The sequence below is a fragment of the Sciurus carolinensis genome, chromosome 6 (assembly GCF_902686445.1).
Source record: "Sciurus carolinensis chromosome 6, mSciCar1.2, whole genome shotgun sequence".
NCBI lineage: Eukaryota > Metazoa > Chordata > Mammalia > Rodentia > Sciuridae > Sciurus > Sciurus carolinensis.
Window position 1 is genome coordinate 53,422,739 of NC_062218.1, and position 13,631 is coordinate 53,436,369.

At 34.9% G+C, this 13,631-nt stretch overlaps 1 protein-coding gene across 1 annotated transcript in view; it reads right to left on the reverse strand.

The window, feature by feature from the left end:
• The window catches only part of Adamts6 (ADAM metallopeptidase with thrombospondin type 1 motif 6), a 293,124-nt gene that overhangs the window by 40,609 nt on the left and 238,884 nt on the right, over positions 1 to 13,631 (reverse strand). Inside the window, exons 18-19 of the mRNA XM_047555805.1 lie at positions 12,363 to 12,526; positions 11,802 to 11,940 (exon numbers count right to left, since the gene is read on the reverse strand). Of these exons, the coding sequence (XP_047411761.1) occupies positions 11,802 to 11,940; positions 12,363 to 12,526 (303 nt within the window). The remainder of the gene's footprint in view (positions 1 to 11,801; positions 11,941 to 12,362; positions 12,527 to 13,631) is intronic.

Sequence of the window (13,631 nt, forward strand, 5' to 3'; positions counted from 1 at the left end):
GTTATGAGAGTTAAAAAAAATGCTATTTTGGACAGAATTTTTGTGAAGTGAAACATGACCTGTGTCGCACTGATCATTAAGACAATAGAAATGTACTCAGACTATGGTTTTGGCATTACCCAAGTTTTTCAGTGAGTGAATATCCAAACTCTGCTGCTCATGTTATGAAAGAACATAATCCCTAAAGCAATAGAAATGATGAAAGAGGGAAAAAATCAGCATTAGGGAAAATGTTTTGGGTTAAAAGAGATTTCTTGCGTTCAGCTGTAGATCTTAAAGTTAGAGAAAATACAAGCCATAATATGCAGACTTAAACCCTAAGTGTCAAGATCATCAAACTAAACTTTATATGTAAGACTTTTTACAAGAGGTTAGAAAGCTTAAGTTGTACTGAAACCACACAGGAAAACTCAAAAGAATTTTTTTTAATAGGATATATAGGAGAAGCCATATACTTAAGGAAAAAGATGAATACAAATAATCATTATGGACAAATGAATGAACAAATACATTAGCATCCAGAAATATGAACCAGTCACAAGCATGAGTTTGCATAAAGGAGTTGCTCTTCTTTTTCAAGGATCATGTTAAACAAGCCTTTGTAGAAGCCAGGTGAAGTTGGTGGCTACCAACCCAAGGATTTCAAGAGCTGTGATGTACATTCGTGCCTACTAGAAGGTCTGATACAACTGAACTTGTATGTTAAAGGACACTTCTTATTATTATCATTGAAAATGACCTAAAAGAAGAGGATGGTGGGAGAGAGTGAATAGGGGAATGCCATGGTCAGCGCAGTGACAGACACCATCTTATCTTCTAAGTATCTTATTTTTCAAAGAGCAAGAAGAAAATTAGGGACTAACAAACAAAGTCGAATGCAAACCTTTATTCTTTCTAAACCCAAGACACTTTTTTCAGGGAGGTTGTATTACTAAAAATATCACCGTGATCTGTTTCATGTCTGGTTTATGCAGGAGTAAAAGTTAAAGAACCTCTATCGTTTCCAAACAATAGTACATTGTGCAATCTCACACCCAAAATACTTTTCATAGGGAATATTTCTTAAGAACTAATTATGCTAGTTTTGTTTCTTCAAAGAAAAATAAATGGCAATGAGTAAAATGTTTTTAACTATTTAAAGTTTCCATCTGTAATCTTTTATTTAACTCTGAAAGAAATTTTCAGATAATGTCTACACAAAGATAAGCAGATTCAGTTATAAGATTTAGTCTTTTTATGTCTTTTACACTTAATTTTAATTAAGACTATTTTGAATCTTGAAAAAATAAAGTTGGATTTTTTCCTCTGTCTGCTCTAGTCTGGGGCTCCTTTGCTTTGACTTTCTGTGAAAGTTACAGCCTAAGTGTCCAAGCTGCCATACAAGTGTTAGTCATTATTTTTGTTGTTATGTCTATAAAAATCAAGTCTCAAAACACTTACTTGTTTGAAGCACATTCTGTTATTCACCAATAACAAGAATTGACTTTTTAGTGATTTTAAATGTTAGGACATCTTAGAATTAAAATATAAATTAAAAGAACATTTGTGAAAACAAAGCATTTGCCTCTGTCTTATCTGGCATGTTGAGAGCTGTTTCCTTTTGATAGGTATTAGTACTTGCTTAAAGATCACATTATATTTTGTCTAATAATTAGGTTTTTTTGTTATATTTACTAATAAACTTAAAACAACTTAAAAATTATTATTTTAAAATACACTTACTATATTTTTAAGTGCACATTAAGCTTATATTATTTGGGACTCTAATTCCTTATCTGACCATGCAAGAGTCTCCATTTTTAAATTATGAATATCACTAGGGCCCTTTAATAGTGAGCTATATCCAGTATTTTTCCATTTACAAAATAAAATTTAGTATCTACTGAAAAGAATTTTTTTTTTTTTTTTTGCAATTTTAATGACACTCATTTTTCACTAAATCAGGGGTTCTCCTAGGTAGAAAAAATTGTCTAAATAGGTTTGTTTTGTTTTGTTTTTGTACCAGGAATTGAAACCAGGGGCACTTAACCACTGAGCTATATCCACAGCCCTTTTTATATTACTTTTTTACTTGGAGACAGGGTCTCACTGAGGGTATTGCTAAGTTGCTGAGGCAGACTTTGAACTTGTGATCTTCCTTCTTTAACCTCCCAAGTGCTGGGATTACAGGTGTGTGCAACCATACCTGGCTTGTCTAAAGAGTTTTTATTATTAGTTAGGTCCAAATGACTTGTTATAATAATTTGTGTAGCATATCACCAGTGTCACTGTGTTTCCCTTGAAAATAGACAATATTCTGTACACTCTGTACATTTGTAGCACTGCCCTTGGGCACCCTGGTGCCTTTAGAAAAACATGGTCCTACATCAGAAAAATCCAGGATACTAGTTGGAAATGACTTAAGAGGCATCTTAAAAATCCCAAATAGTAGAAAGCACCTCCAACATGTGGAAAAATCCAGATGAATCAGGTAAAGATGTATAAAGTAAAATAAAAAGAATTTGTCCTACCTAGAAAGAAGAAATATATGGAGTGATTTCTATGCTTATATGCTATTTATTTTCTCTTTCTGACAGACACACACACACACACACACACACACACACACACACGCACACACACAGATCAGGCTTAAAATGACATGACATCCAGGGGAAAAATAATAATTAAAAAAAGAAGCACTGAACATATAAGAAAAATTAAATAAACTACATAAGCAGAAAAGAAAAAGTAATGATAGCATTTACAATAGTCAATGACAACTGATCAGAAACCCCTCAATAACCAAATTGTGTATGTAAAATTGAAAACTGTTCTAATAATAAACCTGTCTCCCTTCCCCTCCTTCTCAATCTAAGCATAGCTTTAACTTATCTTTTCTTCCCCTCTATGCTGCAAAACAATGTTTAGCAGAGAAATATCTTAATTTAATCATAAACCTAACCAAATTGAGTTCTTTGGCATACATTCTTTTTTACTCCTACATAAAGAAAAAGAAAGGAAATCCTAAACAAACAACTTGAACAAAGCAACAGGCTTGTCAGTAGGGCCAAGGAAAGGACAAAGACTCTATACTTAAGAGTATAAATTCAAAACTATAATAAATATAAAATATCATGTGTATTCATGACTGTTCTTTTCACTACAAATGAAGTATTATTGACGTTTCTTTTGCTATAGAACAGATGCAAAGTTAAATACAATGCTACAGTCTCAATTCTTAGTAACTGGCTTTAAAACCAAAGGGTTATGTGAAATCAGCTAACAGCCTGGGGAGTTTGTGGAGGTGGAAAGGGCATGGTTTGAACAGTGGGAAATTAGAACATATTCGGAAAGATAGGGTAAAATTATTATGAATATTGCTGCATTCTGCAAGATTGATTCCCTAAAGAAGCAGCAATTTCCTAAAATAGAAGGCCTTCTCTGTTTAGAACTATAAGACACAAAGACAGAAAAAGTGTTCATCAGTTTTTACAAATAATGTCTTAAAACAAGGACCATATGCCTCTTATATTCTGACTTGTGAGTCTAAATCAAATTGACTGAGTGTATAGCCATTTACAGGTTAAGTATTACTTATCTAAAATGCTTGGGAGCAGAGGTATTTCAGAGTTTAGAGTATTTGTATAGACTTGACCAGTCAACCATTTCTAATCAAAAAATCCAAAATGCTCCAAAATCTAAAACTTTTTGTACATCCTTGGATTTTCAGGTTAGGGATGTTCAACCTATAACCATTTACCATAGAAACCTGGAATTGGAATGGAGATCTTTGAAAAAAATTGTTTAGCACAATTTCAGTTTTAAAAGCATTAATTAGATGCATACAAATGATCCATCAGATAAAGAAGAAAGAATGCACATAAACTGAACTACAAAAATACTTTCTGTAGGCATGTCCAAGGCCAGTGGACATACTAAATAAAACCATGAAGTTAATTGGCATTCTACCACGTTCATTCTCTTCTCTATGCCAATCTCTATTTTCCTACCCCAGATAATCATTACTAAATCTCATTAACCTCTACATTCAACTAATAGCCAATTAATAAGAGATGGGTGTTAGTAATGCTATGAGAGATATTTGCATCTGAATGTTAATTTTTTGAAGACAAAACTTTCAATTCATCTCAAAGGCAATACTTTTCAACCTTGCTTGTACCTTAGAATAACCAAGAGATATTTTTTAAATCTGAGGTCCAGACCATAATCCTAACCAATTAAATAAAGCTTGGGGAGGCAGAGCCCAAGTATCAGAATCATTTTTTTAAAAAATTTAAGGTTCTCATGGTGTTTCCAATGTGTACCAAAGTTTTAAAACCATTGCTCTAGGGTAAGTATTTGAAAAAACAAACTTTCAAGCTAGTGAAGAAGACATTTGGAGTAGGTATATAGCACGCTTCTCTATAGAGATTGCTACCTGGTAAAAAAAAGTTCTATTCAAATTAAAAGACCATTTTTATAATTAGATAAATACTACATTAAAAATATCACTAGAGACTCAATTGTTAGGTCTTGATTCTAGCAAGTTTCTTCACTTGAATTCTACCTATAAAATAGGAGTAATAGTAGCAATGTCTATTTTATGTGGCTATTGAGGATGATCAAATGAATCAGTGCAGCAGAAAATTTTTACAAACTATAAACATTTTTATTTATTATTACATAGTTGAGAGGAGAACCACCTGTAATTAAAAAGACTCGTGGCAATGTGGACTACAACTGTGATACAGGTCATTACCTAAAAGACTAGTCACTTTGATTTATGAGGCGTTTACTTTAGAACTTCCCAGAGCCTACACCAGACGTGCTGAGTCAGAAACTAGAGAGAGGACCTACAAATCCTTAAGCCCCCCAGGTGATTATAAAGCATACTAAAATTTGAGAATCACACATCTAGCCAAACACCAGTGAAAAGACAGAATGTATGACTAAAATCAAAGAATGCATATGTATTTGTTATTTCAATCTTTAAAAGTCACTATGCAAAGGAACACTGACGTAAATTACTACTCAAAAAAACAAAAACAAAAACCCAGCAACCTAAAGTTCTGTACTTTAAAACAAACAACTTTCATTACTGAGTCAAGCCTTATCAATTAACACATTATTATGAAAAATAATCTAATGGCAGTACATAAACTTCATAAACTTCAGAGTTAGGTAAATTACAAAACAGAACAATTTGAGTAAGGAATAAAGAAACAAACTCTAGTAGGAATAACAAGGGTTCTGAAAATGGTCAGGTGTTAACTCACTAGGCTTAGACTTTCTTGCAAAGGAAGAGTCACAGCTGTGTCTTAAAAATCACATTTATCCTGAAGACAACACACCCCAAGTTATCTCAGTGTTCCCAATCAGGCTAAGGAAGTGTTTCATCAATGACTCAGAGAAAAGACCATTACTTGGGCTGAATCACTACCAATGTTTCCTGCATGTTAGATTTGTCATTAGATCTGCTAAGCAACAGAAAAATAGTCTTGAAACTTATCTTAAAAGATCTCTTAAGGGAATACTATCATTATTCCCAAATACAATCAAAGTTCAAAGTTCTTGATATTAGTAAAACATATGCAGGACAAAAAGAGGTAAGTACACCGAAGACTCCTGTGAGGATACAGTTGAAAGTTCTTTGGCATTTCTTGCTTTCTCTCTTTTTTTTTAATTTATTTTTTTTTTGATTCATTGTACACAAATCGGGTACAACTTTCCATTTCTCTGGTTGTACATGATCTAGGGTTTAACATTTTAAAAAGTGCTCACAGCCTCAAGCTACCTAGCACCTCCTGGGGGATATGAAAGTGGAGTACCATGATTAAGAACTGACTTTTGTATTCATCCTTTGTATATAAGTGGGAGTAGGTAGAAATGACTTTTTTTTTTTTTTTAATTACAACTTCTTAACTGTAGATGAAGTATCATTCACCATTACTAGGTAGAAGGCCTGGGCTCTCTGATCAGCATTCCTGAGCGCTAAGGAACTTTACATCCCTCAAACATTAGCTTCTTGCATTTACAGAATCTGGGATTAAAAGTAGGGGTATGTATCAGAAGAGCAACTCCAATAATTGAAACTTGCACTCTGTATCCTAGGATATCCTATATCCTGCTGTACTCCCAGAGTTTCCACCTACTCAAAGTATAGAAAGCAAAAGTGGCGAATTTAGTTTTACTTATTCATCCTAACTAAAATTTTACTGTCTCTCCTTGGCAGTTGTTTTGTCCCTATCCCATAATAAAATTAGCTATTCTAACCTTTCACTTCATGTCCTGGAAAGAACAAATACACATAAACACTTTTCAAAATTAATCCCTTTCTCTCATTCACTTAAATATTTATTGAGTGTCTCGTATGTTCCAGGTATTGTTATAGATACAAAATGAGTTTACAAAGATATTCTGTGTCCAGCATGCTAGATTTCAGTTTTTCTGAATGACAAGAGCAGTGGGACACAAACTTACATGAACATCAGAATCATCTGGCCAGATGACATGATTCTCTATTTAGAAGACCCAAAAAATCTCCACCAGTAAATGTCTAGAACTAATAAATTAATTTGGCAAAGAAGTAGGATAGAAAATTAACATCCATAAATCAATAGTATTCCTATACATCAGTGATGAATCAACTGAAAGAGAAATTAGAAAAACTACTCCATTCACAATAGCCTCAAAAAAAAAAAAAAAAAAAACTTGGGAATCAATCTAACAAAAGATGTGAAAGGCCTCTACAATGAAAACTACAGACCATTAAAAAAAAAAAAAAAAAAAATTGGGGAGGGGAGGGGGGGAAGGGAAAAAAAAATGGCAGAATGAATCAAACAACATTACCCTATGTAGATTTATGATTACACAAATGGTATGCCTTTACGCCATGTACAGACAGAGAAACAACATGTATCCCATTTGTTTACAATTTTATAATAAAAAAAAAAAAATTGAAGAAGACCTTAGAAGATGAAAAGATCTTCCGTGTTCTTGGATAAGTAGAATTAATATTGTCAAAATGGCCATACTGCCAAAAGCACTATACAGATTCAATGCAATTCTAATTCCCAGTGACATACCTCATAGGAATAGAGAAAGAAATCATGAAATTCATTTTGAAAAATAAGAGACCCAGAATAGCCAAAGCAATCCTTAGCAGGAAGAGTAAAGCAGGCGGTATCACAATTCCAGACCTTAAGTTGTACTACAGAGCTATAGTAACAAAAACTGAAAGGTATTGGCACCAAAACAGACATGAAGACCAATGGTACAGAGTGGAAGACACAGAGATAAATCTACATAAATACAATTATCTCATACTAGATAAAGGAGCCATAAATATACATTGGAGAAAAGATAGCCTCTTCAACAAATGGTCCCGGGAAAATTGGAAATTCATATATAGTAGAATGAAAGTGAACCCTGCACAAAACTCAACTCAAAGTGGATCAAGGACCTAGGCATTAGACCAGAGACCCTGTGCCTGCTAGAATAAAAAGTAGGCCCAGTTCTCTATCATGTTAGCTTAGGAATTGAATTGCCCAACAAGACTGCTAAAATGCAAGAAGGAAAATTAAGAATCAATGGGATGGTATTAAACTAAAAAGCTTTTTCACAGCAAAGGAAACGAGAATGTGAAGAGAAAGTCTACAGAATAGGAGAACATCTTTGTCACCTGCAACTCAGATAGAACATTATCTCCAGGACATATAAAGAACTCCAAAGACTGAACATGAAAACCCCCAAATAACCCAGTCAATGAATGGGTGAAGGAACTGAACAGGTACTTCACAGAAGAAATACAAGTGGTCAACAAACATATGAAAAATGTTCAACATGTCTAGCAATTAGAGAAATGCAAATTAAAGCTTACATGGAGTCCTGGGGTGGTGCATGCCTATAATCCCAGCAGCTTGGGAAGTTGAGGCAGGATGATCACCAGTTCAGAGCCAGCCTCAGCAAAAGCAAGGCGCTAAGCAACCCAGTGAGATCCTGTCTCTAAATAAAATACAAGATATGGCTGGGGATGTGGTTCAGGGGTCAAGTACCCCTGAGTTCAATCCCTGGTACCCCCACCAAAAAAAAAAAAAAACATACTGAGATTTCATCTCACTCCAGTCAGAATGGCAATTATCAAGAATACAAGTAACAATAATATTGGAGAGGATGTGGGGGAAAGGGGGTACACTCATACATTGCTGGTGGGACTGCCAATTGGTGTAACCACTATGTAAAGTAGTATAGAGATTCCATAGAAAACTTGGAATGGAACCACCATTTGACCCAGTTATCCCACTCCTCAGTATATACCCAAAGGACTCACAATCAGCATACTATAATGACTCAGTCACATTAATGTTTATGGTACCAACCTAAGTGCCCTTCAACAGATGATTAGATAAAGAAAATGTGGTATGTGTGGAAATGTGTGGTATGTGTGTATACATATATATAAACACACACACACACACATACAACAGAATATTACTCTATCATAAAGAAGAATGAAATTATAACATTTGGTAGTAAATGGATGGAACTGGAGATTATCATGCTAAGTGAAATAAGTCAATCTCAAAAAACCAAAGGCTGAATGTTGTCTCTGATATGTGGATGCTAACACACAATAAGGAGAAGAAGAGGGTAGAACAGAAGTTCACTGGATTAGACAAAGGGGAAATGAAGGGGAGGGAGGGGATGGGAATAAGAAAGACAGAATGAAAGGGACATAACTTTCCTATGTTCATATATGAATACATAATCAGTGAAACTGAAGCAGACCAGGTACCCCACCCACAAGACCCCCCCCACCATAATTAAACTTCTCTTCTTGTCAGAAAGGTTTTTACAAAGAGTGGCAACAGGATTTCACAGGAGTTCTGTAGAGAGCTCAATGTGGTTTGAAGCTTCCTCTTTCTTGTAAACGCCAGGTTTGTAGACAAAATGTGTGAAACTGCTGTCTAGTCTAAGAATATGGGGCAAAGAGTAACTTCTAGGTTACCACCCCACTGATTATAAGTCTGTAAGAATTTCCAGACTTGGGGTACAGAGATTTTTAGGCATTAGCCCCTCTGGACTACTGCAGCTTAAATAAACCTGCTTCCTGAAAATTCTTCGGGTGTCCAGCCTCATCTGTTCTACATCAAAACTCCACATCATTTATGTCCACAAGAATGGGAAGTTATATTCCATGTATGTATAATATGTCAAAATACACTCTTCTATCATGTGTATCTAGAAAGAACAACGACAACAAAAAAGAATCATCTGGCCAGCTTGTTAAAACATAGCTGGGCCCCAATCCAAGAATTTCTATTCAGTAGGACTGAAATGGGTTCCCTAAATTAGCATTTCTAACAGCTTCCCAATTGATGTTGATGCTGCTGGTCCAATGACCATACTTTGAGAACCACTTACCAGGACAAATGATAGCTCTTCATACCACGCCTACCAATTTTCAAACACTGTACCTCTCAAAGAAGGGAACAGCTCATGAATGCCCTAATAACTGACGACCAAGCAGAATTTGGATTCCCAGGACTACCTCAAATATCTAAGATCAGTAGCTCCAAAATCAAAGAAAGAGGTATAATAAGGAAGAGGGAACTCTCTTTATAGGGGCTTTTCTTCCTTTCTGCTTTTTTGTTCTATTACAAGAAATCATCTCCATTTCTCAATACAAGTGTTATGGAAAAGAATAGTACTGAATTAGATTTTTTATAATTTTTAGTTCAATAAAATTATAGTTTTTCTTCCAAATTAGGTTATCATGACCTTTTCCTCCCCTTTTTTGTTGGACTATCTCATCTCTGAACAAATACAATCATAGGGTTGAAGGAACATTGAGAATTCACTTAATCCCTCCTTGGCCTCAGACAAGACTGTGTCTAAACCATCCCCAAATATAGCAATTTCAGCAAAAGAAGAACAGGCACCAAGAATTCCCCATTCAACATTCTGTCACATACTTGAAGATACTAACATGCTTCCCCCAGCCTTCTCTTTTCTTAGCTCATCAACCTCAATTTTAAACCTTTCTTATTAGATTTCCTAAACTTTATATTATTTGGACACTAATAAGTTTGTCTTACTTTACCTCAGGGCCTGAAAATATATATAAATATATATATATATTACAAATACTTTTTGTTGGTGTGTGGAAAGGGGAAGGTTAATGTATAGATTGATTAAAAGGAATTTAACTGGAACAAAGAAAGATGTATGAATAAATGCCACTAAAGTGCAATGCAGTGGGGGCACTCACTTGAAGAGTGAATTTGTTGAGGATCATCGGCAGTGACATTAGTTGCAAATATCTTTTTATTTTTTAAGAGAAATGGTGATGCATTATAGTTTTTAAAACTTTACATTATAAATTTCCAGCCATTTCACACAAAAAATGGATGGAATTAGAGAACTTTAAAATATGCCACAAATGATACATAAGCATGTTTCATGATACTTCACCTGGGAGAGAACATTAATATATTATTATTCATTTGTTTTTTAAATTTTTTTCGTGTGGTACAGTCTTTTCTATTGAAATTGGAGTTGTAGTTAATGGATGATTTAATTTTTCTGAGTCTAAAAAACTGCTGCGGGTAGAGTGCAGTGGTAGAGTGCTTGCCTAGTCATGAGCAAAGGCCCTGGGTTTGAATCCCAGCACTAAAAAATAAAAGTAAAAATACTGAATTTGTATACTATAATCATATCTATGAAAATAATTTCTCCTTGAAAATTAGAGGTATTTAGAGATTCAGCAAATAAAGGACAAGACAGGATAAAGTCCACGTGCAAATATGTACTTCTGCACAGTTTAGAAAGGGAAGATATCTTGGGGATGTCTTGAGTAATTTGTGTTACCAGTTTATCTATTCTAAAATCATGATTCGAAACACAACCTTTGCTTTTGGAGTGGTGAGGTGCTCTAGCCCAGCCTAGGCCTGAGGGATAGGGTCTGTTTCCTTGCCTATTGGGACCAAGGTGTACGGTGGAGGCGAGGCATTTAGTCTCCAGAGAGAAGGAAGATGCTGCTTGCACAGCACTTCTACTCACCAGTCCATGCAGCAGCAAGGGTGTTGGCTTTGAAGGAAGCCAACTGTCCTGCTCTCCCAGCCAGAGGTAAAGAATTGCATTGGTGGCCACTAGAGGGAGGAGGATTAGGAATAGAGTAAATTGTGGGGAAAAGGCACCCATGAAAAACGCACATGGGACAACCAACACATCACCAACCACTGCCTGGCAGCTACCTCTACCTAAGGGACTACAGTGAGGTCAGCATCACCATTAACCCAGAGACCCAGACACCAGGATGACTGTAGCATCCCAGCACACAGTCCCTTAACTTTGATGGCTGGAGAAGGGAGTTTTGAATAGGAAGGTGGGAAACACACAAGCACACAAACACAAACACACAAGCACACAGACATACATTCTCAGCCCCCGTTACAAGAAGTTGCATCTGTGACGTCTGATTCTTGCTCATTTTCTTATTTAAAACTCTTGATGTTCTTTACCAAGAATGTGTTCATGAAAAGCAAACAGCCCACCTTCAAGATAGTCTTGGGAGAAGCACCAGCAGACACTCACTGTGCCAAGATGTATTTTACCAACAAATCTGTATAAATTACATGAGGTTGAAAACAAATGGAATATAATATAATTAAATCAAAGTTACTTTTGCTAAATTACAGCTTGAAGCAAACCTGCAAAAAATGTTTCCAATTAGCTTCTTCGGCAAACAAAAAGCATAGCTCAAAGTATGTTTTGCTTGCATCCTGCCCGCTGGGTTGACTGCCTAGTGGGTGTCTTACCTCCAGCACAAGTAGCTGAGCATTCTGACCAAGGCTGATGATTCCACGTGAAGCCAACTTCATTGTCTCCACTGCCAGTGCGAGTGATGGGAACGTTGAACTTATACCTAATTCCCAAATTCTGTTCCTGGAGCAGAACCTGCCATTAAAAACAACTGGTGAAGATAATTAAAATACAATGAACTTTCATTCAGCTATTTATTATTTCTTCTGATGAAGAAAATGTCATGAAGCAAGTCTTATGGGAAATTTGACAACTTTTCGAATACATGCATTTATATTAAAAATTTTCCATTTTCATGGGTAGTTTGTAGGCATTTATCTCATCTGTCTTGCAAGGTTATAAAAATATAATTAAAGAAAGCATTGAAAAGATAAAACAGTTATATGGAAAGAGCACTATGGCCTTAACTCTGCAGGAATTCTATGCCCTTGGGGAAATCATTTATCTTTATCTTAATCTCACCACCTGTAAGATGGAGATAATAAAACATAAGTCCTTCCCTGTCTCATAAAGGGGAATTATGAACAGTTAATATAAAATGACAAAGACACATTTACCATGATAATAAGATTTTCAGAGGTGGGACCCAAAGCTTCTAAGGATTCAGGTTCATCGGTTGGTCTCTTATAGTGAAAAGCTGTTCCAGCAACATCGAACTTCCTGGGCCAGTCAATAGTCCAAGCACCATTAATATAGTAATCGTCCCCTTCAGATTTTAGCGCTGGAAGAAAAATTAAAATCCATCTAAAAATGTGAAACTTCATCTATCAAAATATCACAGATTAATTAATCCACTGAAATTTATACAGTGAATACCCATTTCCATCCAGAGAGATGATGCCTGACAATTTTCTTAAATACAAGTTAAACAATAAGTTTTCATGTGAATGTTAAGAAGATAGAACTTTATTTATAATATTATTGATAGAAAAGAGTGAAAGGTTTACCTGGAATTAGCAAAGAAATTATGACAAAAAGTAACTGGGAATGGGGGCTGAGGCGGGGAATAGACTTTCCTTTCCAAATATGAAAATGGTAATTATATGATTATGAGGTAGGAACAACCTGTGGTACTGGTACACAGACTGACAGAACAATAGCACCAGAGTTAAGAAACAGATCCAAGTACATAAGAATTTAGTATAGGGCATTTAGTATTTTAAATTGGTAAAGGAAAGATAACAAGAAATGGGGCTAAGACAAAAGACTAGGCTTTTGTGGCAAAATTGAATTTATATCTCATTCTTTATAAATTAAATAAATGCCACAATTCTACTCCTGGGTAGGTATCTAAAAGAATTAAAAACAAGTACTCAAACACTTGTGTGTGTATATATATATATATATTTTTTTTTTATTGTAATACTATTTCCAACAGGCAAAAGATAGAACCAACCCAAACATCCATTAATGTATGAAAGGATAAATTATGGTGTATAAAATACAAAGGAATAATACTCAATCATGAAAAGGAATGAAGTATTGATTGATACATGCTATAATGTGATGAACCTCAAAAATACTATGCTAAGTGGAAGAAGTCAGACAGAAAATAGTAACATATTGTATGCTTCCATTTATATAAAGTATTCGGAATAGGTAAAAACCCAGAGACAGAAAACACAGGTGGTTGCAGGCATATAGAATAGGGAGAATGTGAATAACATCTTAATGTGCACAGAGTTTTCTTTTGGGGTGATAAAATATTTTGTAATGTTCTAAAGGACACTGAATTATTCACTTTCAATGCTTAATTTTATGTAATATGAATTCCACCTCAATAAAAATTAAGCTAAGAAAGAGAAATAATAAATGTTGCATGAATA